At 37.8% G+C, this 26,317-nt stretch overlaps 1 protein-coding gene across 2 annotated transcripts in view; it reads right to left on the bottom strand.

Annotated features, from left to right (window-relative positions):
- Positions 1-2,620: 2,620 nt before the first annotated feature.
- The window catches only part of Nkain3 (sodium/potassium transporting ATPase interacting 3), a 601,616-nt gene continuing 577,919 nt past the window's right edge, over positions 2,621-26,317 (bottom strand). Inside the window, exons 6-7 of one of the 2 annotated variants that reach the window (XM_021724914.3) lie at positions 24,349-24,419; positions 2,621-14,113 (exon numbers count right to left, since the gene is read on the bottom strand). In XM_021724914.3, the coding sequence (XP_021580589.1) occupies positions 14,060-14,113; positions 24,349-24,419 (125 nt within the window). In that variant the 3' untranslated portion in view covers positions 2,621-14,059. The remainder of the gene's footprint in view (positions 14,114-24,348; positions 24,420-26,317) is intronic. The other variant, XM_021724915.3, reaches the window with a different exon arrangement.

The following is a 26,317-nucleotide window of genomic DNA, read 5'->3' as shown; positions in this document are numbered from 1 at the left end:
GAAAAGAAAGGCAGAGTAGGAGAAAAAAAGAGGGGAGAGTGGGCCAGAGTGGGGCATGGGATGGGTGTCAAATGGCACCTCTCTCTAGCTATCAATCTCTCTTTCCTCTGAAGATGTTTGTTCCTTAACTGTGTCTGCAACCAAGAAAATTGCTTTAGCCAGTTTTTATTTCACAGGACTCTGTCCCTTAACGACTTGTCTAATTAAAAAGCTCTAAAAGGATTGCATTAACTGGAGATATCCAGTCTTTTTTCTCATCATCAACATAACAAAGACAGAATGGGGCACCATAAATGCCGATATTCTTGCCCTTGTAAATCCTCATTAAGGTCCTTTAAACACAACCATTGGAGGAGACATCAGCTTTTGGCTTTTGGGAAAAACACTTTTTGAAAGTAAACTTGATGAAGTCACTTCTACAAAATCTAAAAAGCACAAATGTCTTTTGTGATTCAATTTCTGTTTCTAACATGTTGACTAAAGGCTGATTATGATGTGTCAGAGCGAACTGAACAAGCATGTGTTTTGTTCTGACATGGTATTGCTGTGTTCTCAATAGCTTGAGATGACAAAGCGGGGAGGAAGGAAATTAAATTTAATCGCTGCTTAAGTAAGGGAAAGAGTGCGGTACCCTTGTTCTTTGCCAACAGTTCTGCTTCTTAAGGATACAATTATTAGTATTTGCTGGTATGTACTGCCCTAAGAAGTGCCAATGAAAGCAGTGCATGCCCTCCAGTGGTTTCCTGATGAGTAAAACCTCAACCTCTCACCCTGGCGTTGAGGACTCCTTAACCACAGAGGGCTTCTTAGAGTTTCCAGAATGTGTCGGCATTTTTGCATCTCATGGCCTTTGCACTGCTCTACTCCCAGAGCAGAAGTTATCTCCAATGTTCTTTGTATCACTGATCCCTCGTTTTTCAGGTCTCAACTCAGGGATCTCTTCTTCAGAGAGGTGTTTTCTGACCACTCTGTTGAAGGCAGGGTTCCATTGTCCCACATCTATTCGTTCTCTACCACATTATTCCATTCATTTTCTTAGGCACTGAATCATGTTAGGATTTAATTTTAGTGTATTTATTAGTTTGCTCCAGCTTTACTTTTTTGTGTGTGATTATTACCCATTTACAGTCTATCACATCATTTTTTAAAACCTTTTTCTTTTTGTGGTGCTGAGGATTGAACCCAGGGTCTTGTGCATGTGAGGCAAGCACTCTACCAACTGAGTTATATCTCCAGCCCTAAACCTTTTCTTAAGGGCACTTATTACCATCAGAATTTATTTAAATTTATATTTACTTAAAATAAGGAAGGCTTCACTTAATAAGTGAATAAGCATGCTATCTTTGAGCAGGTGCCAGGTTAATCTCTATATTGTTTCAATTTTGGGGTACATTTTGCCTAAATCAGCACAGGGATTTATTTTTAATTTGTTTATTGGTTTTCTCCAAGTTACAATGAGAAAAAAAAATATCTAGCTGTTTCCTCAATGCATAACCTTTCAAGGCCCAGAGAATCACTATGTGAGCTTTTTGATTGGATGAGTTGTATTTATTGGGCTCAAGATAAATCCCAGAGTCGAGTGCAGGGTCTGGCATACTATACTTGTTGGAACATTGAATAAATAGAAATTCAGGTAAAATCATTGCTCATGGTGAACTTGGAGAATCTTAGAGGAAGATACAGGTATGGAAGACTAAAAATAGGGTTATCAACATGAAAAATCTTCATACAGCAGAAGAAAGATCAAAAATTGTAAATCGGTGAATTTAGTGGCAATTTCAGGACAGATGCTAGGATATAATTTATATCATTCAAAAACCAGTTACAGTCTTAGAAGTCAATATGAATTATCAAAGAACACCTCAGGTTGGAAAAACGACAGTGGGGTCAGAGTCCTGGGTAGACAAGCCCAGAGCAGCTGTCTGCACTGAGCAGATGCAAGTCACTGGGCAGGTTTGCAGACCATTTAAATGCTCTCCAGGGTTTTTATGCAATTCTTGGGGGGAAGAGCCTGAGTTTCTTGTAGTTGTAAAAGCTTGAGACTTTTGTTTAGGAAATAGAGTGCTAACTCATTGGAATCTGAAAAATGTAAGGACATTCAAGGTGCATATACTATTGAGGATACTATAATACATTCACACTACAGGTTAGGAGTCCCTTATCCAACATGCTTGGGACCAGAAGTGTTTCAAATTTCAGAATATCTGTATTACCTCATGAGGCATCTTGGGATTAGGACCTGTGACTAAACACAAAATTCTTTTATGTTTCACATATACCATATGTTTCATATACACTATATATATACATATATATACATATGTATATATATACATATGTATATATATATATACACACACACATATGTGTATATAAAATATGTATATATATATATATATATATATATATAGAGAGAGAGAGAGAGAGAGAGAGAGAGAGAGAGACGGAAGGTAATTTGTGGAACACTTTTTCTTTTTTAGCAATTTTTCATATGAAACAGGTCATGTTTTGTCATTTTTGACTTCATAAAGTTGGGATTTTTTGAGCATTTGGATTTCAGATATTTGGATTCAGGATGCTCAACCTGTGCAATGAGGAAAATCATTAAAGCAAAGTCATCTTCTACTTCAATGTACATTTTTATTCATAGTTGAAAAGAATAGTCTATTACTGCTAACATATTGTAAATTTACTCAGAATCAAAGGGTTCAGAGAGACATAAAAATGTATGTATTTTCTACTAAATAACAATTTCTGCTCACTTTAGATTATGAGTATAGTATACAGGAATTATATGCACAAAAAATGTAAAAAGTAATTGTGAAAACAAGTCTCATTACCAATTTTTATAAGAAAAAAAGACATTCTTTTTTTTTTTACAGGCTACCAACATCATATAGGATAGTTTTGACAAGATTCAGTCTTCTTCAATTAATTCATCTGGTAGCTCAAGAATCTATAGAAAAAAATTAATATACAGTGAAGTCACTACACAGTGTCATGGGACAGTAGAAATTCATATCAGTACAAAATATCATTCAAGAGTTTTACATGGAGTTCCAGTGTCAAGTTGGAGAGACATTTTGGTTGGCAAGCAATCTAAGCATTATTGAAGATTGAAAGATTTAAAAAAATGATTTCTGTTGGTAAAAATGTTAAGAGTTTAAAAACATGTAGAAATAGACAGAAGTTGTTATGTCTTGGTCTTTCCATCATCTTACCAGCAGATCCTTGCCTTGGAAACATAATGAAATGTTTTAGGTACTTCCAGTATTTTCCATAAGATGGCAGAGTTGATATTATAAATATGAGAACAAATTCACTTTTATTCTGTTGGTCACAGCAAGAAAAAGAGCCTTAGAATCATTCTCACTATTTGAGTATTGCTATCTTGTATTCAACAATAATAAGTTTAAAAGAAGCAATAAAAATGAAACAGTTATGTTTTAGATTGAGATGATGCCATAATTCCATGGGAATTCCCCTTTGAGCACTGATTTTGCTCCTTGAGTGAGTTCCTGTACTGTCAATTGTCTGTGCTGAGTTTTATGTAACACTAACCAACCCATCTATGCACTACTCTCAGATCACCACAGATATGACAGGAAAATGTTGGTATCAATGAAGCAAGTAGTGGTCTAACTGTTTTTGATTGTTAGGAGCTTCAGACTGTCTACCTTTAATGCAAATTTAGAGGCCCTTCGGTCTTTCTTTGATTCTCTTTGACATGGGTGACAGGTTCTGAATGACAGGACCTATTTTGTCCATTTGCTCTTAAGTAGAGAGTCACGGCAACACATGCAGCACCCATCTGCCCAGAACAGGGTAGTCAGGGGCCAAGAGAGACTTTAGATCAGAGTGAATAGGTGTCAGTTGCAGAGACTAAACTCAAGGAAATTGTGATGCATAGATTGACTATAAGTGACTTGGATTTCTGTTGGAAACATCTCAAGTAAAAGCTGTGTATTTGATTGTTTTTATTGCTTCCCTGGCTTCTTGCACAAAGCAGATGCTCATGAAGTATTTTTTGAATGTGTAAGGATACAGCAAAGAAATGTTGCAAATGGACTTTCTTCCTTTCTCAGCTTGCAGGAGCTCAGAATCTGGAAGAAGGAAAATTGTGGCATCTCCAGTCAGGGCCCAGGTTGTGTAGCGCACAAGGACCTGGAGCTCTTCACCACTGGACTGTGAACTCCCTGTGGGAAGACTGTTATTATTTTGCATTATATCTCTAGTGTCTGTCCAGTGCCTCATGCATAGGAGGTGCTCCACAGGGATGTTTTAAGAGAAAAAGGTGACACACATAACTTGCCATCAGTGGACACTGGCATGTGTGTAGCTTGGGAGTTTGTTGAATCCTGTCTTACCCATGTGGTTGGTTTACCAAATGCTAGTATGGTAACTACCTGCAGTGAAACTTCCAGATCAAAAGTATCTCCTGGGTATTGTCAGTTTTACACACCACAGGGCAAGTCAGACATCTATAAAGGAAGAGGAAACTTGTTCCAGTTTGATATAAAATGCTACTATCTACAGAGTACCCAATGCCGACAGGATCAAGTTTGTTTTGGTGAATGTAGGCAAGATCTTGTGGAACCCAGAAGAAAGCATGCCAAACCCATGTTTTCTGTAAACATTTCCCTTTTCTGTGAAATTTCACAGGACTATGAAATCTTTCAAATGAAAAAAAAATCAGGGCATTGTATCAGAAGAGACAATTTGGTAATTGCCAAGTGGAAAAAAAATTTTTTTTCAAAGGGGAAAATTCCAGGGAACTGGTTATCAGGGCCCACAATCTTGAAAATGTACCCACCCCTCCCCTCTGAGATAGCTTCTTACTGTACTCTGGCTCCTATTCTATGTACACATAGACTACATCTGGGTTATTACTGATCTTTGCTCTCTTAAATACCTAAGCACATTTTCTTTAATCATTTTGGGAGAAGAGTCTTCCAAAACAAAGTTGACATAACCTAACTATGTAAGAAGACTATAATGACCATATAGTCACCACATATTGTTGGACATATAATGCAGGAAGCAGTAATACTACATTTGAAAGCTTTTCATTCACACAGTAGTCATTGAGATATGTATAGTCATCAGAAGAAAATGTCCAGCTGATGAAAGTAAACTATATTATTTAAATAAAATCAATAATTAATATAATTTCAAGATAGGAAAAAAGTTTCTTCAGAAAGTAGTATCTGTTCCTAACACAAATAAATCTTTCACTTAATGATTTGAATTCATCATAATATGAACAAAATGTTTTGTAAAACAATACAGCACTGCCTTAAGGCTGTGTTAAGTATATTTATTTTTGCCTTAAATATCCCCATAAGACTGTGATTTTCATTCTTATATTAGTTTTTCCTCTCTGTTCTTTTAGAAATAGTGTGCATAATTACTATCTGTATTTTTGCTCATTTTACTTTGCATCTCCCTTTCCTGTTTTCTGCTTCTAATCTGTATGGGCTTGAAAATTATTTTTAATAAAATAGTTGAGACACTAGGACTGTGGATCAATTAAGAGTTGAATAGGAGTTAAATAATAGCTGCAAGAGTTTTCCTATGAATAAAACTGAGGGGTTTCAGGGTATGGATTTTGTGAAATCTATTGGGATAGTCAGACGACATTTTTGTTAGATTTTTGATTCTTGTTCTGTTGTGGATGGATGAGTTTGCCAGGTAGCAGAGTCCTTGTTATATACAGGAAGTCTTAGAAAACTTTGAAAGGTAAGTACAATGGAGAAGACCAGTTTTGGGATATTATTATTATTATTTTTACCTACAGTGGCAAAAAATCCTTAGTGTTTTCAGAGCAGAAGTTCTCAGTGGGAGTTCTCACAAGTTACAACCAGAGGATGAGAAACAGTTTTGTTATTCTAATGTATTAGGCATTTTGCTTTAGGAACTCTGCTGATATTAATTCTCTTTGCTTCAGATGTTCCCCCTAGGATGCAAAAATATTTTGAAGTGTTAACACCCACATTTCCTTTGAGTTACACGGGATGAAAAATGGAATGCCTATGTGTGTAGAAGAAAATGAGGCATTTTTTTTATTACAATTATCACTGATGCTAAGAATACTCTGGCCTTCTAGCAGCACCTGTCACATGGCATCTTCGATTTTCAGGGAAACTTTAATGAAAACTCTTCGTTTTCTTAAAGGTTGTAATTATTATGCAGCACAATGTTTACAGATAGGGAAATGTGAGACTCAGGCAGAATAAAATCAAGGAAGGTTGATGGCCATGGGCCCCGAAACAAATGGGAAAAGAATAAAACAGAAACAGAGTTTGTCTTCTTAATCCCACCCTGAAACCACTGCCCAAACCTCCCTTTTGACAAAGATTAACAGAACCAACGTGCCTCAAGCCTAGACATTGAAGGTCTAGGAGCACAAAGACAACTTCATGCAGGGCCAAGTGGTTTCGATTTTGGGGAGAAATTTAAATAATTTGAGTTCTGTAATCAATGGCCTTTTTCTGTGGTGTCAGAAAGTCCAACACTAATCAAATGATTTTTAAAAATCCACTATACTAAGTGGTTTGGAAGCAATAAAAGGAATTAATGAGCTTTACTTGTCCTATAGAAACAAGTACACTACAGAATTGCCCCAAATTCCATTCTCTGGAGATGTTTAACTTGTTGCTTCGGACATTATATTTGGCTTAAAATGTAATGTCCAGAGAACATTTTTTCTTATTTAGAAACATGGCAAAATGGAAAGTTATGGAGGAACCTAAATAAATATTAATACATATTGATTGAATAAATGGATTAAACAATGACAGTAATAATGAAAACCCTAGACAATACAAATAAAAAATCTATACATAATTCCATTGTCCAGGGATTATGTCCAGCTTCTCATAATTCTAACAATTTGGGAGGCTGAGACAAGAGAATTGCAAGTTCAAGGTCAGCCTCAGAAGTTTAGCAAGACCCTGTCTTAAAATAAAAGGACTGGGGATGTAGCTCAATGGTAAAGTGTCCCTAGGCTCAGTCCCCAATACTAATAAAAGTATTCTACACAATAGAATGCAAGCATTGATGAAGGAATCAGAAAACCAATTAGCACTCACACATATAATGATCTCCATTTATATTATCATTACCTTAATTCAGTAGTAATATTTGATATAGTGAGGGTCAGAGTTTCAAATTAGATAGATGATCCTAATAAAGTATTTTATAAAACTTTATCCAATGACTTGCTGTTTTAGGTTTAAAATAGATTTAAGAAGTCAGAAGGAGAAAAGGCCAATCCTCTTTAAAAGAGACTTAGAAGAAATGAAACTTTGAGATAGTTTAAAAAGTGACTGAAGGCAATTATTTGCAAAATCACTTCCCCAGAAACAGAAAACTTTAGAAGGGTTTTACATCCAGCAGTTAAAAGTAAAGTTTCTTCATTCTGGCTGGAAGAAGTGATCAGGAGGCTTGTCTGGGGCATGCAAATTATGTTTAAACACAAAGTGTAAAGTAGAGAAAGAAGGCAACGGGCAGGAATGAGGAATGAGCCATTTTTTTGAAAGCAAAGAGCAATGATCTGAACTCTCAGATTTCTTATTTCCCCTGAGAAAATACATGCAGAGATGAAAATAAGCAAAGTCAACAAGAACACATATAAAGTATTTTGTAAAGGGCACTCTCTGACACTCAGATCCAAGCAGAGGAAATGTCAAGGGCCAAGAAGCCCACAGCAGGTGACTTCTTGCAGCCTGGATATGCGAAGCCAGAGGAGCCTTTACAAATAGCAAAGGCATCAAATTAGTCAACAGCAAAGGTATGGTGTAGTAGGGACAGCTGTTGGACACCCATGTACATGGAAGAAGGTAGACCTGATGGGACATGGTGCAGACCAACTACAACTACCAGCTTCAGTCTCCTCATCTGTAAAGGAATCACTGAGGTCCCTTTTTCAATGCAAACATTTTATCGCATAGAGAAATTGCACATTGTATTAGACATGTTATTTCTTTTAACTTTCACTTCCTAAAATATTCATCTACTATTTTCCATTTAAGGAAGTGGATCACATGGCACATTTTAACAATATGATCACATAGAAAAGGGTCTACTCTGGTATTGAAGTTTGTGTGAAGGTGTGTGCACAACAAAAATAAGTCGCCCACTCTTGTTTAAATTGTCAGTTAGTCATGGTTGCCAGATGGAAGGTGCCAGGTGTTAAGAGAATAGAACTAACAATTTTACTCACGAAAATCATTTCTTGCAAAATTATTAAATAAGTAGTACCTTCAAAAGAGAAGGGCCTGATAAAATAAAAATAGTTCAACTGTTATGGCCATGGAAGAATTAATTTATTTTATGTATTTTTACCCTTTTTACTACGAAATAAAGCCCCTAAATTTTATATGGCACAAGGTCATCAAAAATAAAGACTATATTTCCCAGTTTTTTTTTTCCAACAAAGTTTGGTGTGCGCCAAGTTTTGGGCAATGCAATATAAGCAGAAGTAGTGTGGGAAAATTCTGAGAAATGCTTTTAGAGGAAAGAAACCTTCTTCTTTTTTTTCCCTTTTTCTTTCTCCTTGGTTGGAATACAAAAGCAATGGCTGGAATTTCAACAGCCATTTTGAATCATGCTATGATCTGGAGAATGATGGCTCCCCAGGATGAAGCAAAAAAGAGGGATCCTGGATCCATATCTCTAGGAAACTCACATCTAGTGCTTTGCTGATTGTAGAATTCTGAAATATGAAGAGGAAGAGACATCTTATTTAAGCAACTGTATTTTTTTTCCCTTACTGTAAGTAAACTTAATCCTCACTAACACAGACTGACAAGGTTGGTTGTCTGCCAAAGCAGATTCTATGAGAACTAGATAGAGTCTAGGTTTTGCTAAACTGTTTCTTAACAATTCCAAAGAGGAAAAGGAGAGCATGCCTTAAATGGAGAATGATTCAATGTTTTGAGTTAATCAAAGGAACAAGAAAAAACAAGACAAAACAAAAAAAAAAAAACAACTGTGATTGACACTGTCCAAATCCAAATCAGGAAGACTTTGGGTACCGAACTCTTCTCTTGCCTCCTCTCTATTCCCTTTCCTTCTCTTTCTTTTCTCATATTCCTTCCTCTCCCCACTGCCAGCTTTCTTTTTATCTCTTGTTTTTTAAAAATTCTTTTTACTTAACTTGGATCTCAAGTTCAAGCCAAAGCATATTTTGGATTCCTTGAATATTTCATTTTAAATGCTCCACATTTAATACAATTCTTGACCTTTAAATGATTGCAAGTTCAATGAAGATGATTAATTTTTTACCTGACACCATTTTTTTCCCTACAAATACCAATATTTAAGGAATTTGACCCACTTTCTGGAAATGTCTTTTTTAGACAGAAAAGAGAAATGCCACCCACAGAATTTGGACTATTTGATAATTTCTCTTTTTGTGAGAGACCTTAAATAAGAAATACATTCATTTAATACTTAAAATTTGTCCTTAAGTTGTGGGCCTATTTGTTGCAAATATTTAACCATGGCTTGTAGATACTTCAACATACCTCCTATCAAAATAAATAAATAAATAAATAAAATAAAACAAAGTTGCAGACCATTCTTAAATGCAAAGGGTGTGTGTGTGTGTGTGTGTGTGTGTGTGTGTGTGTGTGTGTGTGTATTTAAAACCCAGACATTTAAGGTTGCTGCGGTTTAGAAGATCAATTATTTGTATTTTTTTCTACTTAATTCAGCTACCTCTTGAAGGAAAGCAGGTATTATCTTGGGCTAAAATGTCAAGTTAGAATATTTGAATTCTAATCAACTCTAACATTTCTGCTAGCTACATATTAAAGTAACTCAGAAATGATAAGTGACTGCTTTAGAAAATAATCAGCCAGAATATTCTCAGACCACAGTGAGTCCACATTTTTTTGGGGACACCATCATTTTTTTTTAATTAGGTTGAAAATAAAGGTCTTTTTATTCTTGGCAAGGTCCCTTTATAATTTGCAAAGATTGAAAAGAGTAATTTTGCTTTTTGTTTTCCTCTTGATTTAGCAGAGTCATGATGGTTTTCCTCAGCTCTGCAATGTACATTTTAGCTAGTTCTAATGAAGACAAATTCCACTCAATCAGGAGTGTCCCATTCATTAAGTGAGACAGATGGCAGCCTTGCCATGTTTTGTTAGCTTCAGCCACTTGAAGCTGGCTGCTTCTCTTATTTAGGTCCATAGGAATAGAAGGGCTTATTTTTTAAAGGAAAAAAGGAAAAAGAGTCAATATTTTTTCTAAAGCAAGATGTCACATTGTCTTCAAAACAAATGAACAAACTACATCCCAGATTCGGAGAGATACAGACATACATGTCAGGGACACATTCTCTCACTTTATATGGCAGGTGGAAGGAAGGCTAATATTCCTGGGGACATACTTGCTTAAATATTTTCCTAAGAGATGCTTGCAATTTCTCTGATGTGGACTGTCCCATGATCAAGGTATTTTCTGTCCCCTGAGAATTCTGTAACCCTCCCTATAACTCTCTTGCTTAGCTTTTTCTGGCTTTGAAACATGACTAGAAGCTTCATTAAATAAAAGTTAAACTGAAAGCATCCCAGCTTCTTGTGGTGTGACACACTGCTGGCAGAAAACTCTTCAAGAAGGATCAATCATTCATACAAGATAGAAGGCACAGCCTGAGGAGGGTTGGTCAAGGTTTACAAGACTCACTGCTAGGAAACTCAGAGAGGAAGAAACACTAGATGATGTTCTGCTGTTCTGCTGTTCTCTGATGTTCTGCTCAGCACAAGGGGATCAAGGGTGGTGGATGTCCACATCCTGCTTTAACAGGGATGCTTCTGTGGAGAGCTCTTGAGCCTGAAGATGTGCCCTCTCTTAAGATGGTAGGTAAGATTCTGGCAGAAGAGTTACAGGCTAAGGAATGCTTTCATTTTCCCTTACTCTGACCAGTTACACAATTACACATGGAAAAGTCAAGATCTGGCCAGAACACACATCTAGTGAACAAGTCGTTGTTGAAAACCCTACTGGATAGGCACACAGTGCAGAGTGGATTCTCTAAGATAGGAGGCAAAAGCAAGAACTGAAATGACAGTTACCAGGGAACAGCAATCAAAGTAGTACCATGTTGGAATTATGCAGATTTGTGGGTGAAAGTGGAGGGCTACTGCCCAAGTCTACGATTCTCTTTATCATAAGTAAGCAGAGCCTCTAAAGAGTAGCCAGAAAAATGAGACACTGTGAGAGAAAAAGGAGAGAAGGTGGAAGATGATGCTAATTTTGTAGAATTTGAGAATAATCCTTGTGGATTAGTAACAATCCTTACTAGGGATGGAGATTGAAACAGTTATACCTTCAAGTGAAGAAAGATTCATCTACATGTCATATAGTACGTAGTTGCCTAGATTTAACATTCCTAGAAAAATCACTAACATAAAGATTTCCTCCTTAAATCTGTTATTGGTGATTAGCCAAGGTTTAGAACTCTGAGATGCATCTTAGAAGAACACAAATCCACATGAAGAGACAAGAAAAACAAGACAATGTGAGACTATTTTATGAAATGCTAACTATATTTCTTTTCTAATGTTTAGTTGTAGATGGACACAATACCTTTATTTTATTTATGTGGTGCTGAGCGCCCCACTAATGTGAGGCAAGTAATCTACACTGAGTCACAACCCCAGGCCGCTAACTATGTTTTTGTTTTGAGTGTGTAGTGACAGTGTAAAGAAATGGCAGCTTTGAGCATTTAAGTATTAATTTTATCCTATTTTACTAATTTTTTACACTTTTGATGTTTTATTAGCTTTTTCAATAAGATTATGTATTAGTTTTGGAATTTTAATATAAAGTTTATTTTTTTAATTAAAAATACCATTTAAAATCTGCATGATTTCACACTGCTTAAACACAGGCAAATGCTTTCACGGCTTTTTAGAAAACAGAAGAGTTAGTTGTTTTTGTGGGCTTTTAATAAACTTGAGTGGGTCACAAGAGCTTCAGACCCAACATATTGCTCTGACACTATGGATAACAACTACCTCTTTTAATTATGAAGTGTCTCATAGTTGATGGTATATTCTTAACATTTTCAGTCAAATCCACACCCTTGGGATGTTAAGCTCATAGGTCCACTTTCTAAATGAGAGATGCTGAAATGTCAAAGGCTGCCAAAGGGACCCAAACCCCAACTTTTGTCCTTTATGTTCTTTTCCTTTTACCATAGTTGTTGTCCCTCTGCACAAATACAAGGCTCTGGACAAGTCTACCAAAGCTCCAAACCCTTAACACCTTCAACTGAAGAATAGTGGCTTGGATCTCACCATTTCCAAGGTCCCTCCTTCCTCTTTTTTATTTTGAATCTGGTTTCATCTAGTAGGAATGAAAAATGATGAGAGACAATGAGGGTCCTCTGAGTAAAGGAGCACAATCTCCAGGCTCAGGAGTTAAATCAACATCTATGAAGCCCCCTGTGGTTTTCATGGACTTGGAGGAACCTGGGTGATGTCTGTTGCATTAAGTTCTGATTCTGATTCTTAATAGAGTCACATGAAATCTGTGAGCAGAAGAAGTAGGAGGAGGAAGAGAAGAAAGCCTTAACACACTTTCAAAAATTTGCAATGCCTTTAGGTGATTTATAGACCAGTCTTAGTGATGCATGGACCAAGTTAACAATCTCTGTCCTTAATAGTGTGCAAGTGCACAACTTTGTGACTTATGGGAAACTTGATTTTGGTTGTTGTACAAAGTGAGTGAAACTTATTTTCATGTAGAAAATAGTGATTCAGGAATAGGGAGAAAAAGAATGTGAAGGGTATATATACATTACAATTAAGAAAATTAACCAATGATGAAAATGAGGACAGTTGTGGTCTATGTTTGGGAATGTGGCAATTGATTGAAAAGAGGGCATTGAGGGAATTTTCTAAAGTGATGAAAATGTTCTGGTTTTGACTGAGGCATTAGTTACACGGGGGTGCACATATTCCAGAAGGAATCAAATTGCACCTTTAATATCAGTGCATTTTACCATATGTAAATTCTATACCAATTTAAAACAAAAACAGTTCTTTTTCTTCCCCTACAGAAGATTTTGGAACATTTCCCATATGATTTTCTTGGCTATAGGGATGGGGTAGAAGAAAGAAAAGTTGATGTAGCTCAAACATAAATATTTTCTTTAGAAGTACTTGTGGAAGAATTCCATAGTATTTTAACGTTCCCTTTGAATATCCTCAAAGCAAAGCTGATTGCAGATTTATGGCTGTGATTTTTTGTCCCACAAGCCCACGTGCTGTGTGTTTAGGTCTGACATAAGTGTTAGAAGGGGGATAAAGTGTAGAAAATATGGACCTTAGAGACACCCATGCTCCCTCCAAAGGAGAAAGGGGTTCCGTAAATCACTTCAGCCTTTCATGTGCCGCCATGATACATTAATTTTTTATAACATAGGAAGAACAAGGTATCACACATGAGTTCTGAAAATTTAGATAGCCATAAGTTTGTTCTGGGTTGTGAGAATTTGAGAGCTAGGGAGGATTCTGTGTGTCGTCTTCTAATATTGAAACAATGATCCACATTCAGTCTGAAAGCTGGACCCATTGGGTACTCATGGGTACTCATTGTACCCATGTAGGATCTGTCACAGGGTCTGCCTTTGTGTTTGATGACCACAGGCAATGTCTGCCAGTGCAAACCCACCGGGCCTAGAATAACAGCAGCACTGATCTCACACCTTAACAACACACACTGATGTTTCTCATAGAAATGACTGATGAAGTCTTCACAGATTCCCTCCCCCCCCATTTTGCATGCTCACATTAAATATTGTTAAAAAATTAAAAACCATTTTTTTTTACAATTTACAAGTGTTCATATAAGAAGAAAATGACTAAAAAAATACCCACCCAAGCACCTAGAACTCATCTAGCAAACAAGGCTAACAATACACAGGCTGTGACCGAAGAACTCCACTATTGGTGGGAAAGCTGGGAGGCACAGTCCAATCTCTGGAAGGAAGGTGACAGGTGTCGGATCCACAGAGTGCTGGCTGTCGGTGGTGCTTTGTTCCCTAAGTCAAGTTCAGCAGCCGAATTTCAGAGTCAATGTCATTACTTATTTCGACCTATAAAAGAAAATACGAATTGCTTTAAAGAACTTCAGTATTGAAAAAAAAAATCCTTCCTATTCGCTTAGGCCTTTTGAATGCAAAATAGCTTCTGGGTGTGCCTGGGTTGCATTGGACACCTGGGCTTTCCTGCTTTCCTGATTACAGTGTGGCAATCGGGTTTCAAAATGTAGGACTGATTTCCTGGGATAGAAATGCTGACCATGCTGCAGTTGCAAAGTGGCATGGAGTCATCAGGGGCCTTAGGGGTAAGATGATTGGGGCTGAGCTGTGTCTACACACCACCACACACACACCTCCAACCTGATCTTCCTCTACCACCCCCTCTTGCTTGACTACTCAAGAATCAACCGAGTCTGGCTTTCCTACCACCTAACCACTGACCTGTGTCCCTTACATATTTCTTATCTTGTGATGGTTACTTTTATGTGCAAACTTGGCTATTCTGTGGTCCCCAGACATTTGATCAAACACTAGTGTTTCTAACCAATACATTATAACGACACAGGAGAGTGAAACTCCCTGTGCTCTGTGTATATACATGCACATCATATGATTGGGTGGATTTCATTCCTCATGGACCTTTCTTTGCTCTCTTCTCCTCCATCCACCTATCTCTCTTCCGTATTCTCCTGGTTTACCTTCTATTTTTGAGAGATCCCTTTTTATTCCTTTTTTTTTTTCTCTTTAGCTTCCACATAGAAGAAAGAAATGTATCCTTTTTCAGGGTCAAATGCTGGTTTAAGTGTCAAAGTATCTTGTATCATTTTGCTGAGAGTAGCATTTAAATCAGTGACTCTGAGTAAAGCTGAATGCCCCCATATTGGGGAGGGGGGCTCCTCTGATCAGTTGAAGGCCTCAAAAGAACAAGGCTGAAATTTTCTGAGGAAGAAGGAAACCTGATTCCAGGCTGCCTTTGGACCCAAACTGCAATTTCCATTCTTCCTCCTTGTGTCTCTGATCTGCAAGCACAATCTACAGATTTTGGACTTGCCGGACACTGTAATTACATTACATGCTCTAATTTCTTAAAATCTTAAAAATCTCTCCACTCTCCCACTACTGTGTGTGTGTGTGTGTGTGTGTGTGTGTGTGTGTGTGTTCTATCTCCCTCTGTGTGCATACACACACACCTTAGTGGTCTAGTGGTTCTGTTCTATTATACATTCCCATGTTCAGTCACTCTTGTCTCCAAACTTTTGGTGAAGACTGTGCATATTTTTTGTTTCATACTAAGTGGTAAGTTGGGATAGAAGGGCTCTGAATTATGCATCTTTGTACAAAATCAACTTTGGCATAGAACCTGCTACACAGTTCACACTTAATGAATATTGGTGGAGTACTTCAGCTCTCAATATTTCTCTCATGCAAAGTCTTAGCCCATCCAAATCCTATTGGCCTCTAAAGGTTTAGTTGAAGTTCTCCTCTGTGAAGGCTTTCACTTCTCCTCAGCCATATGACTTTCCCATCCCGCTAATGGCAACTCTCATGCTATCAGTACTACCTCACGTGCAGCTCATGGCAACCAGCTTCACAATGAATGGTGCCCTAATGATTTCATTTAGGCATGAAAGTTTTTCCCTCCAACCAACTTATAAGCATCACACTAACAGAGACTATGTTTCACTCTTACTTTAACCCCCAACTAGAAACTTTTCTTCCACTAGCTCAGGATAATGATTCTATGGTATGGGATGAAATTTTTAGTCATACTTTGAAATAGCTGAAAAAATTCCAGGTTGTCACTTCTCCGACTGTAAATCATGGTCCCTGCTGCACAACACAGGAGTCGGAGGGCTTCACCTCTCTCCCAGCTTCCTTATTGTGTTTCCCCAGCTCTTCTGTTACTCTCTGTTCTGAATGACACAATCATATATCTGCCCTTTTGCATTTTAACAGGGATTTAAATTGAAAGATAAAGGGATGAGATTATAGTGATGGAATTTTATGATTTCGTACAACCTCTAAGTTCGGAGGGAGATCCAATGTCCTCAAGTTCATTTATCTACTCAGCACATGAATCCGTTCCAGATACTGAGAAGAAGGTGATGAAGGGCATGTGCTTCTTTGTTAGTAGAAGAGGTTTGGAGAAACTTCAAAATAGCTACAATGTTTATTTTTAATGTCAGCTCTGCTTCTAGCAAATATTTTATGTTCTTGGGCTTTAGCAACACAGATTAGTAAAGCAGTGAAACAGGTGGAGACTCTTCCTTTGGTGCCAGGTAAATATTCTGGAAATGTCATTTCAATGGTTAGGAAATGTGTCTGCAGGGAATTTGAAGAACGCAGTGAAGCAACTTTGACAGGAGGCATTGAAAGCAAGCCTTTGGTACTCTGTGTTGGATCTTAATAACAAACTGACTTCTAAAAATCAAACACAGAAGTAGAGAGAACAGTATTATAAATCCCTATATATTCATTACTCTGTTTTAATGAAAATAAAAATTATGGTATCAAAGTGTCCTCTATTCATTGCTGCTTTTTGATGGGGGAGAGGCTAAGATATTTAAAACCAAATCTTAAACATTATACCATTTTATTCATAGCTCTATACATCTGCAGTGCATTGATTCTTAATGAGGGGAAATTTGCCACTGTCTGGAGACAATTTTGGTTGTCAAGATGTAGTAGGGAGTGGTGCTACTGACATCGAGTATCCACAGAACAAGGAAGCAGCTCAATATTCCAATGTGGGACCAACCCACTCTGGAGAATTATCTCATCCAAAGACAACAGCGCGTTTGAGAGATCCTGCTCAACTGGTAAGAACTAATTAATTAAATTTTTATTTATTCATTACCAATAGTTTCTTAATACCAGTTAGTATCTAGCCTGTACTCATAATGTCCCAATGGTTTAGAAACATCTTATTGCAACAGGCTTGTCAAAAATCAGGATTCAATAAGGTACACATATTCATTTCATTATTCTGTCTTTAAAATCTCTTCTAAATCAATGATAGTTTTTCCTCTTTTTGAAAAATTTGCCCCACACTATTATTCACATTTTTAGATTTGGCTGATTACTTCCTTGGTGAGATTCAAGGAATCTCATTTTGCTGTTTTTGTGTTTTCTATAATACCAATCCAAGATCAGGCTTGGCTTTATAACAAGATGGTGGTGGTATATACTTCTTATGCAGCTCACGTAGAGACGTAACATCGGGTTGTCCCAGTTTTAACGATGCTATAATTGATCCACAGGTCTGTGTTAGAACAACTTGAGATCTGGGATCCTAAAGATCATACCTTTTTAAAAATAATTTTTATTAATACAAGTATTTGTAAATCATAGTAGTTACCTGACCTGAAGGCAGAATGAAATCAAGTAATTAGATGGTGATGTTATTTCAAAGGATGTCTTTTGACATGTTTACTTGAGAGGCTTGTAAGTATCTTTAATAAAATTATTTCTCTAACAAAGTTATTTGTACTTCTTTTGCCGTTGATTAATTTTGGAGGTGTGGATCATATTTCCTTACATTGATTAATTTTGGAGGTGGTGGATCATATTTCCTTACCACTACATGAATCTACTTTCTTGCCATGGGCATCAGTGACAAATACCAAGGAAAAATAAGGAGTTCCCATCGTCTCTGGAAGGCATCATTCAGATATCCTCTATTCAGATATGGTCTTCCTCATCCTAGAAAAGGATCTATGTACTTCACATGGCAGCATGAGAAACAGTCTCTGCAAGGTTCTAGGGATAGAGACTGAGGTCACGTATCCAAAGAAATGATTTCTGTGTCCCCAGTGAGAATGGGAAGGGTGACTGACCTCCAGTCACAGTGGTCACATCAGACTGTTGTATCTGCACTCCTAGCAGGGACAGGTGTGCACAAACTATTATCATGAGGAGACTACACCACACAGGCCACATAGACCCAATCAAATGGCTACAGATTAGCAATGTGTTCTTACTGTATAGTCTCCAAAATGGTACAGCTATTTCATATGACGGATCTAAAACTTATTAATGCCAGTGAAAAATAAAAGAGTTCCAAAGCTAGGGAGAGCAATGAGCCCTATTGCTGCAACCATTGTGCTAAGTAGGAGAAGCCCACAGCAAGGCCCATCTCTCCTTTGGGATGACTAAGATGATGCTAAGTGCTTTGCAGTTGTGGCGTCCTTGAGACAGCCCCAGAGAGTTAATGCCTCCGAAAGTGTCTTCCATTTCCAAGGGACTGATGGCAGGGGCTCAGGGGATGGAACGCCCATGCTCAGTAATGGGAAGAGTGAGCCAGCCATCTCTATGAGCAGATCTCAGGTACTTCGCTCTGCCTGCTATGGAGGACAGGGTGCTTAGCAGCCCCTCTGTGTAGAGAACTATTAAAGCGTGAGAGCCATTCAAAGACAAAGGAAAACAGCAAAGACAGAGTTATCATGTTATTCATCTTTGGGTTCCCCCAGCCATAGTTTGCTAACACATGGCTGATGCTTGTTGGTTTTTAAGTTAGAATTTGATCAAAGGGAGACCCGTAAGAATTGAGGAAAGGAATGAGGGGAAGGGATGAGAAGAGGAAAAGGGAAATACTGGGAAATGATATTGGTCCAATTATTTTGTTGTATTGCGTGCATGTACAAAAATGTAACAATCCTGCTATGATGCGCCACTATCATGCACCAATAAAAATATAGAGATAAAATAGGGCGTGAAAACACACAACTTCCTAACTCCTGCATACACGCAGATATACATGCACACACAGATACACACGCACACAACATACTTACTTGATTTGTTCTACCAGCTAGTGCCTGATCTAGGTGCTATAAATGGAAAATGTCCCAGCAGGGCACCAACTTACATGTGAGAATACTGATAGAAAAAAGTTGTTTTGGGGGAAGAACAGATACTCCTGACTACCTCTGCCTTCGTCCTACGGCCTGATCATCAGAGGTGGGTTTCCTATGGGCCTGGACTCATAGAGGCAGAGAACCAGCAGTGAGGACTCTGGAGCCGGAGGCAGTGACAGCTTGAAATGGGGATTAGCCTCCTCTGTCTTTTAGCACTTAGTGGCAATAGCAGCCACTCCATCAGCAGTGGCCACATAGCATGTAGCAATTTTTGTGAAGAAAAAATTAGCCTCCAGCAAAGGCAATCACACAAGTCAAGATACGAAAGAAAAGTCAAGTTCTCCTTTGGAAGCCTCGAAAGCAATTGCTTAAAAGTGATGGGGGACATCGAGGGTCAGCTTTCTCATCAAGTCTTTCTTAACTGCCATCATGGGGTGTCTTCCTCATGGAAATTTCTAACATAATCAGACGCAGCTCTACCTCTGCTGTACAGCTCTGTTCTGGAATGCAGCTGCTATCTTTCTTTGACAAACTGCCTTGGTCTAATTATTTTTATGTGAAGAATTACTGCTACACAGAGCTTCATTTCCCCACTACCCGGTTGCTAACCATTTTGATGGAAATAGACCCGTCATGATTTTGACAATTGTTAATTTAGTTGTTCACTGTGATGTTCTCTGAAATTCTGTCTTGTTTTCATAGCTGCATGGATTCACACCATGCTATTTGTCTTCCCCAAAGTAAATCTGCTTTTGTGAGCCCCTTCCCCTGGATGTCACTGCTGCCACCCCTCTAAGCCACCGTGGAGGGGTCCTCTTCAATGCCCTGTTCACCACTTGACCTCTTGGCTCTCTGCTCTTAGGATAAGATGATCAGATCCTTGCCCTTTGCCTGGATGAGAGGTGGGATCGGTGCATGGGAGCAGTGATGGAAGAGATCCTGGTGGAGACCCTACTGTAGCCATGGTGACGATTATATTCCCTCACCAACAGCTGTGGCAAGATGAGGGGCCCCAGCATCAGGGTCACAGTTTCAAGGTGTTCCCCCAAAAGCTTATGTGTGAGAAAATGCTGGGATGTTCAGAGGTGAAATGATTAGATAATGAGAGCTGTAACCTTATCAGTGGACTAATTCATTTGATGGATTAATAATTTGAAAGAACTGTACTGAGTGGTAACTGTAGGCTGGTAGAGTGGGACTAAAGGAAGCAGGCCCCTGGGGCGTGCCCTTGGGGTTCACAGTCTGTTCCTGGTCGTGTCTCTCTCTCTCTCTCTCTCTCTCTCTCTCTCTCTCTCTCTCTCTCTCTCTCTCTCTCTCTCTCTCTCCTTCCCAGCTGCTATGAGCTAAGCAGACTTCCTTGGCTGCATTGTACCCTATGAAGTGGAATTATCTGACTATGGACTGAACCTCTGAAACTGTGAGATCAGAATAAACTTTTCTCCCCCTATTTGTTCTTGTCAGGTATTTTGGTCACAGTGATGAAAAGCTGAGTAACACAAAAGGATACTCCTGACCTATGTCACATGTCCCCAAACCAGACCCAGATGACAACCATCGAAAGCATTTCTATAGTTCTGTCACACAGAGTGACGTGGTTTAGAATGTGGAACAATGGTGGCTACAGTCCCCCGGTGTCCTCACTAGGCGCTGTCAATATTCCTGCTCTGCTTCAGCATTTGCTTTCTTATGGGCTTGTTCATTTTTATGTGGGGACTCCAGCAACATTGGCTCGGATATAAGTTTTGACTTTGACCTCTGTAGAAGGGCTGAGTCAATCAGCCTCCACGCTTGGGATGCCTGTTTAATTTTTTTTTTAAGACAAAAAGTTTTAAAGAGAAGTTTTAGGTTCATAAAAATATTGACACAGAGATTTCCCATACACATACATAGGTTTCTTCCCTATCAACATTCCCCAGCAGAGTGGTACATTTATTAAAGTGAGGAAGCTACACTGACATGTCATTATCACTCAAAGCCCATGCTTTCTTTACATTAGGATTCTTGGGTGTTTTCCACAGATTTAGACAAATGTTTAATGATATGCATCCATTATGATAGTATTATACAGAATAGTTTCAATGCCCTAAAAATCCTCTATGTTCCTCCCTCTCATTCCTTCCTCCCCAAACCCCTGATCTGTTTATTGTCTTGGTAGTTTTGACTTTTCCAAAATTTCATTTAGTTGGAATCGTACAGTATGTGGCTTTTCCAGTTTGGTTTCTTTAACTTATGCATTTGTCTTTTCATAATTCGATTGCTCATTTCTTTTTAGTGCAGAATAAGGTCACACTCTCTGGATTGCCACAGCTTATTTGTCCATTATTCATTTACCTAATGTAGCATATCTTGGTTTCTTCCAAGTGTTGGGCAATTATGAGTAATGCTGCTATAAACATCTATGGGCAGTGTTTGTGGAGACCTAATTTTTCAACTCCTTTGGATACATATCAAGGAGCTCAATTGCTAGGCCATATGGTAAGAGTATATTTAATTTTGTAAGAAAATGCCAAACTGTCTTCCAAAGTGACTGTATGTGTTCTTTGATAAACTCCATCTCTTCTTTCTAATGTCAGCCTCATCTTCCAGGGGAGCCTTCTTTGCCAAGGGTGTAGTAGCCATTTCTCATTCTATATAGAATTGCTTTGGGAACAATTTTGGGTGGTTATTTTTATGTAGGTCTCTTCTCCTAGTCATTAGCTGCTGGAAGTCAAATCTCAAGTGCTATTTATCTTTATGTCTCTAGCACCCAGGATAATGCCTGGGTGATCAGTCCATGGGTGTAAATTGAACTAACCCAACTTATTTCATCAGTGGGGATTGGCAGCTTGATATCATTATCTTAGAAAGAGACAAAGCACGAAAGACCAAACCCACATGTGAGCTACCTCACCACTATCACAGCTATATCTCTAGTATACCTATTCACCCACAATATGTCCGTGGGAAATCTGACATTGAAACATGAGAATTCAGACTCCCTGTACATTTCTGCTGTGTTACCTATGAATGATCTATCTAGTATGGCTTGTGTCTACTCATCTCAAGTTGAAAGCTACGTGTTCATATATACGTGCCTGGGAATATGCCAAGAATTTTCTGATTCCTTTAGCAAAGTGGCTTCCTTATAAAACCTGGCTTTGTATTCCATGGAGATTAAAGAGGCTTAATGAAAGTTAAAAACCAGGGTTCACTCCACCTCTAACAATTTAGCACAGCAGGTTGGCTAGTTCTTCAAGCTGTTCCGGGGGTGGGGTGTGAGCTGGTATCATGGAGTTGGGTTCAATGGAATCCAACATAAAGGCCTTATTAAAAGAAATCAAGCAGGCTGATAGATACTGACTGGGTAAATGCCGAAATATCTGCATAGCAGTGAGAAACAGATATAGACCTCTTAAATTGTTTCATGCACAATGATTTCAATTCATGTTTAGTTTGATCTTGCAGATTCCTACTCCCTTCATGGTTGAAAGGCATTCCATATTCATCTGACATGATAATATGCATAATCTGTCAAAGCAGAAACTTGTTCTATTACTTTCTGTAGCCTGGAGTTTGTGTTACGTTCAGCTAAAAGGTGTGGGGTCAGCAGTGAACAGGGATGTTGAGAAAACCCTTTGAGGAGAGAGCAGAGTTGATCAAAGCTTTGGAGGTGATCAGAAAAGGATGTTTTATGTGTTCTTGGTTCAGAGAGATGGAAGGAACTTCAGAGAACATAACTGGGAGTCACTTGCCCTGGGCATACCACAGAACATCCTTTTAAGGTATATAGCTATATGAGTCCAATCTTTAAAACCACTCAAGGAAGTAGATTCCATTATCAACATTAATCAATCGCAGTTCTTAATAACCCTCCCTAATAGAACGATCTCTCTTACATTGCATCATTTTTCATATTGCAATTTCTCTGCAGTTTTTTCCCACAGTAAGATGAAAAAACCATTCATCATCTTTATATTGAATAAAAATATAGGAAGACTTTCCTAGCCACTATGAGGCATTGTTTCAGTCCTTGCTTCCAATGCACTCATCATCCTTATTATTGTCACAATCCCTGCCAAGCTCCCCAAATCCACAAATATCAACTTTTGGAGTGCATCATTTACGAGTGCTCAGAAGCATGAGTAATGAGGCAGTGACTACTTGCTCCTGGAATGTTATATAGGGCCAATGTTTCTCCAAGTTGGATTTATTTTAAGAAACCAAAAATTTATTTAAACATCTATCATATGACAGACATAGTGCTGGTTTGTGCAGCCTGTGAGCTATGTTTACTTTATATCACTCTTCTAGACTAAAATGCATTCACCCTGGGGAGGTGGAGGAGCCAGTACCGTCTTCTTAGGGCTTATATCCCCATAGATGCAGACTGGGGGTTGCAGATTAGGGAAGGAATTGTGAAGAAAGGGAGCAGGGGAAATCTTTCATGCATGTTTATTATGCCAGTGGCTGTTTTACATGATTTCCTCTATCACTATGAAATTATAAAGCAGTGGGTTTCAAGAAAAGGAGGAGTATCTAATTACATCTGCACTATCAGGCCAGGTTTATCACTCAGGAACCATCCCAGTCAACCACTTACTTATGGTGGGACATTGAGAAAGTTGCCTAATCTCTATGAGCCCCCATTTCCTTATTCATAATCAATATCAGCTACTATAGTGCAGTATTTTTATGAAGATTAAGTGAGTTACTATAAGCCAAATGCTTAGCATAGGATAACTACTGTTATAGTTTCTAAGGAATGGAGTCACAGCATCTTCTTGCCTGTTTTCTAGTATTTAACTTATCAGGCAACCAAGATTTCTTCTTCATTCTCAACAGATATTGGTTCAGTTATTGGTGACATCTTTTTTTTTGTCAACATTTTTTGCATGTAGAAAACTTGTTTCTGAACTCTTTAGTCAAATATGTGAGTACAAAGAACAATAATATGTATGTGTACATATTATGCACATTGTCCCATATAGTCCATCCTCCTCCCATGAAGTCATATTATGGATGATAGAACAAGTCTCAGAGACGTCAGAAAGTCACTTGGGACCATCCATGCAGATCCTAACTCGAACCCAGGTCGGTCTCTCTCCCCTGTCTGCTTTGCTGTGATACCCTAAGACATATATTTAGTCTTCTCTTATGCAGAACAAATAGTCTCATCTTTTTTTTTTCACTTGCAATCAATGTGATATGCAATCAACTATTGACAAGGAAAGCAAAGCAAAAATCTCATTTAAAAAAATCTAATCCAAGTCACTACTTCAGTTCTGGAATGAATAATAATAATGATGATGTCGGGTTACATGTGAAAGGTGTGTTTTAGGTATGAGTGGAAAAGTAAACCAATGATTAGTAGTAGCTCCAAATTACTTCATTTGAGGTTAGTTTTGGCCAGGTTAGAAGGATTAATATTTTCTATAGCATCACACCTTTACTTACAGGTTTAACAGGCTTTAACTCAACATGATCCTGGTAGTAGGAGTGTGTATCAAGTCCACCTATGAAATCAACTGAAAATATAACAGCCCAAGTTGAATAAATGGGTGAGTAAAAATAAATGTAACACTAAATGTTTAAAGTAGAATACACACAAAAATAGTCACAAAATATCTGCTTACCATAAAATGGGAAAATGCATATTTAGTATAAAGGACTACTAAAAACATTGTCAATGACCAAAAAGAGAAAACGGGGGTAGGGATAGTGAATTTTAAGAAACACATAAATCACCTGGGCTCTCAAAACCTCCCAAAATCACAGCTGCTATTGGTTTCAGTAGATAATGGAGTATCATTAACTAACACAAGATTTAAATGACGCACTTGTCCATATGTGTACGGTCACGCCCTTTCCTCTACTTATGAAAAGAGGCATTTTTTTCTTCTTGATGCCAGAATCCATTTTTCCCCTTAAAACTATTCTTTGCATCAAGAAGGCTTGTGAACAGTCATATAATCAATCTCCATGCCTTCTGTCTTCAAGCCACTCCTAAGAAATGACATCACCCTTTTGCAAGGTGTCATGTCCTCCCTGATAGCATGGAACTTGTCTTGCCTTCGCTACAATCTCTAGACATTGTTAGTCTCTATAATAGTCTTTCTAATTTTTTTTCTGTTTCTATTTTTTTTTCTGATCAAAGCCTCGGTCTTTTTCTTCTCAATTCTTTGTTTCTCTTGTTCTATAGTCTGTTGAAAACATTAATTATTTAAAACCAAGCTTTTCTTGTATGGTGGTACTTTAATATTAACAGGTATATCAGCATATGAGAACACTGAACTGTCAAAGGTGTGTGTGTGTGTGTGTGGAGGGTGTGTGGATGTGTGTGGGCACACACACTAGCATACACAATATTCAAATATTGTTCCATATCCTTAGTTCAAAATGGGCATTTCAGTGAAGTGTGGTTTAGAGAGAGAGAAATCAGCCTAGAATTTCTATTGAATTCTTGATTAGCTGAAACCGCTCTTGCCAATCCCTGACCCAGTCCATCCTTTTTACTTTCTTTCGAGGAGATGAAGTAAGGCTGGGACAATCAAACCTTTACCAGCTCACTTGCATGTATGGGAGTTTTGCAAGTCTATAGAAAATCTGGCAATCAGATAGCTAGGGACATCTCTGGGTACCCACCCTGCAGGGAAGAGGAGCCTGATACCTATCTTTTTCCTATCAGGACACCAAGTTCCCCGAACACCACCTTAAGGAGAGAAGCTATGAGAACAGAGCCAATCTGAGACACTGACAAAAGTTTTCCCTACTCAGATTGAACTAGGTTTTTATTAAATTAGGTATGTTATCAAAATCTGCTTCTTTATCCTGTGGATCAATGGGTGGTATTTTAGAAGGAGGCAAATGTTGATTAAAAATTGAATGAGATAATTTACAGGGCCATTTTGGAAGTTAGAGAGGGTATCAGAAATTATATATATTTTTGAGTGAAATGGTTCAATTTAAAAATTATATTCAGACAAAATTATTTCTAAAAACAAAGAAGGTATCCCTAATACATCAAAGCAAAATGAAAAGAATACATCTCTATAGTGATAATTTGGACATTAAAACGTAACATTAACAAAATCATTATTTTTATATTGATCATTTGGACATTGAAATAACATTGCCAGGATAATTTTTGGTATAAGATCATAGATTTTGATTCTTAATCATCTTTGTTTCTAATGCAACATATCAATGATATTTTGGGAATATAATATAAATATACAAATAAATATAAATATAAATATAATTTGCCTACATATATTGATGTGTATTTAAATATATGTTTAACATTATTGTTTATAATTTATTTTTAATTTTTTAGTATATGATTAATTTTTAAAATTTATTTACAACCTTCTTCAAAATTTTCTTGTATGATTATATATATATATTTGGCGCTGGGGGGCGGTTA

This window comes from Ictidomys tridecemlineatus, chromosome 7, assembly GCF_052094955.1.
Source record: "Ictidomys tridecemlineatus isolate mIctTri1 chromosome 7, mIctTri1.hap1, whole genome shotgun sequence".
Taxonomy (NCBI): domain Eukaryota; kingdom Metazoa; phylum Chordata; class Mammalia; order Rodentia; family Sciuridae; genus Ictidomys; species Ictidomys tridecemlineatus.
The sequence above is the reverse complement of the archived record's forward strand: the minus strand, read 5'-3'. Positions and strand labels throughout refer to the sequence as shown.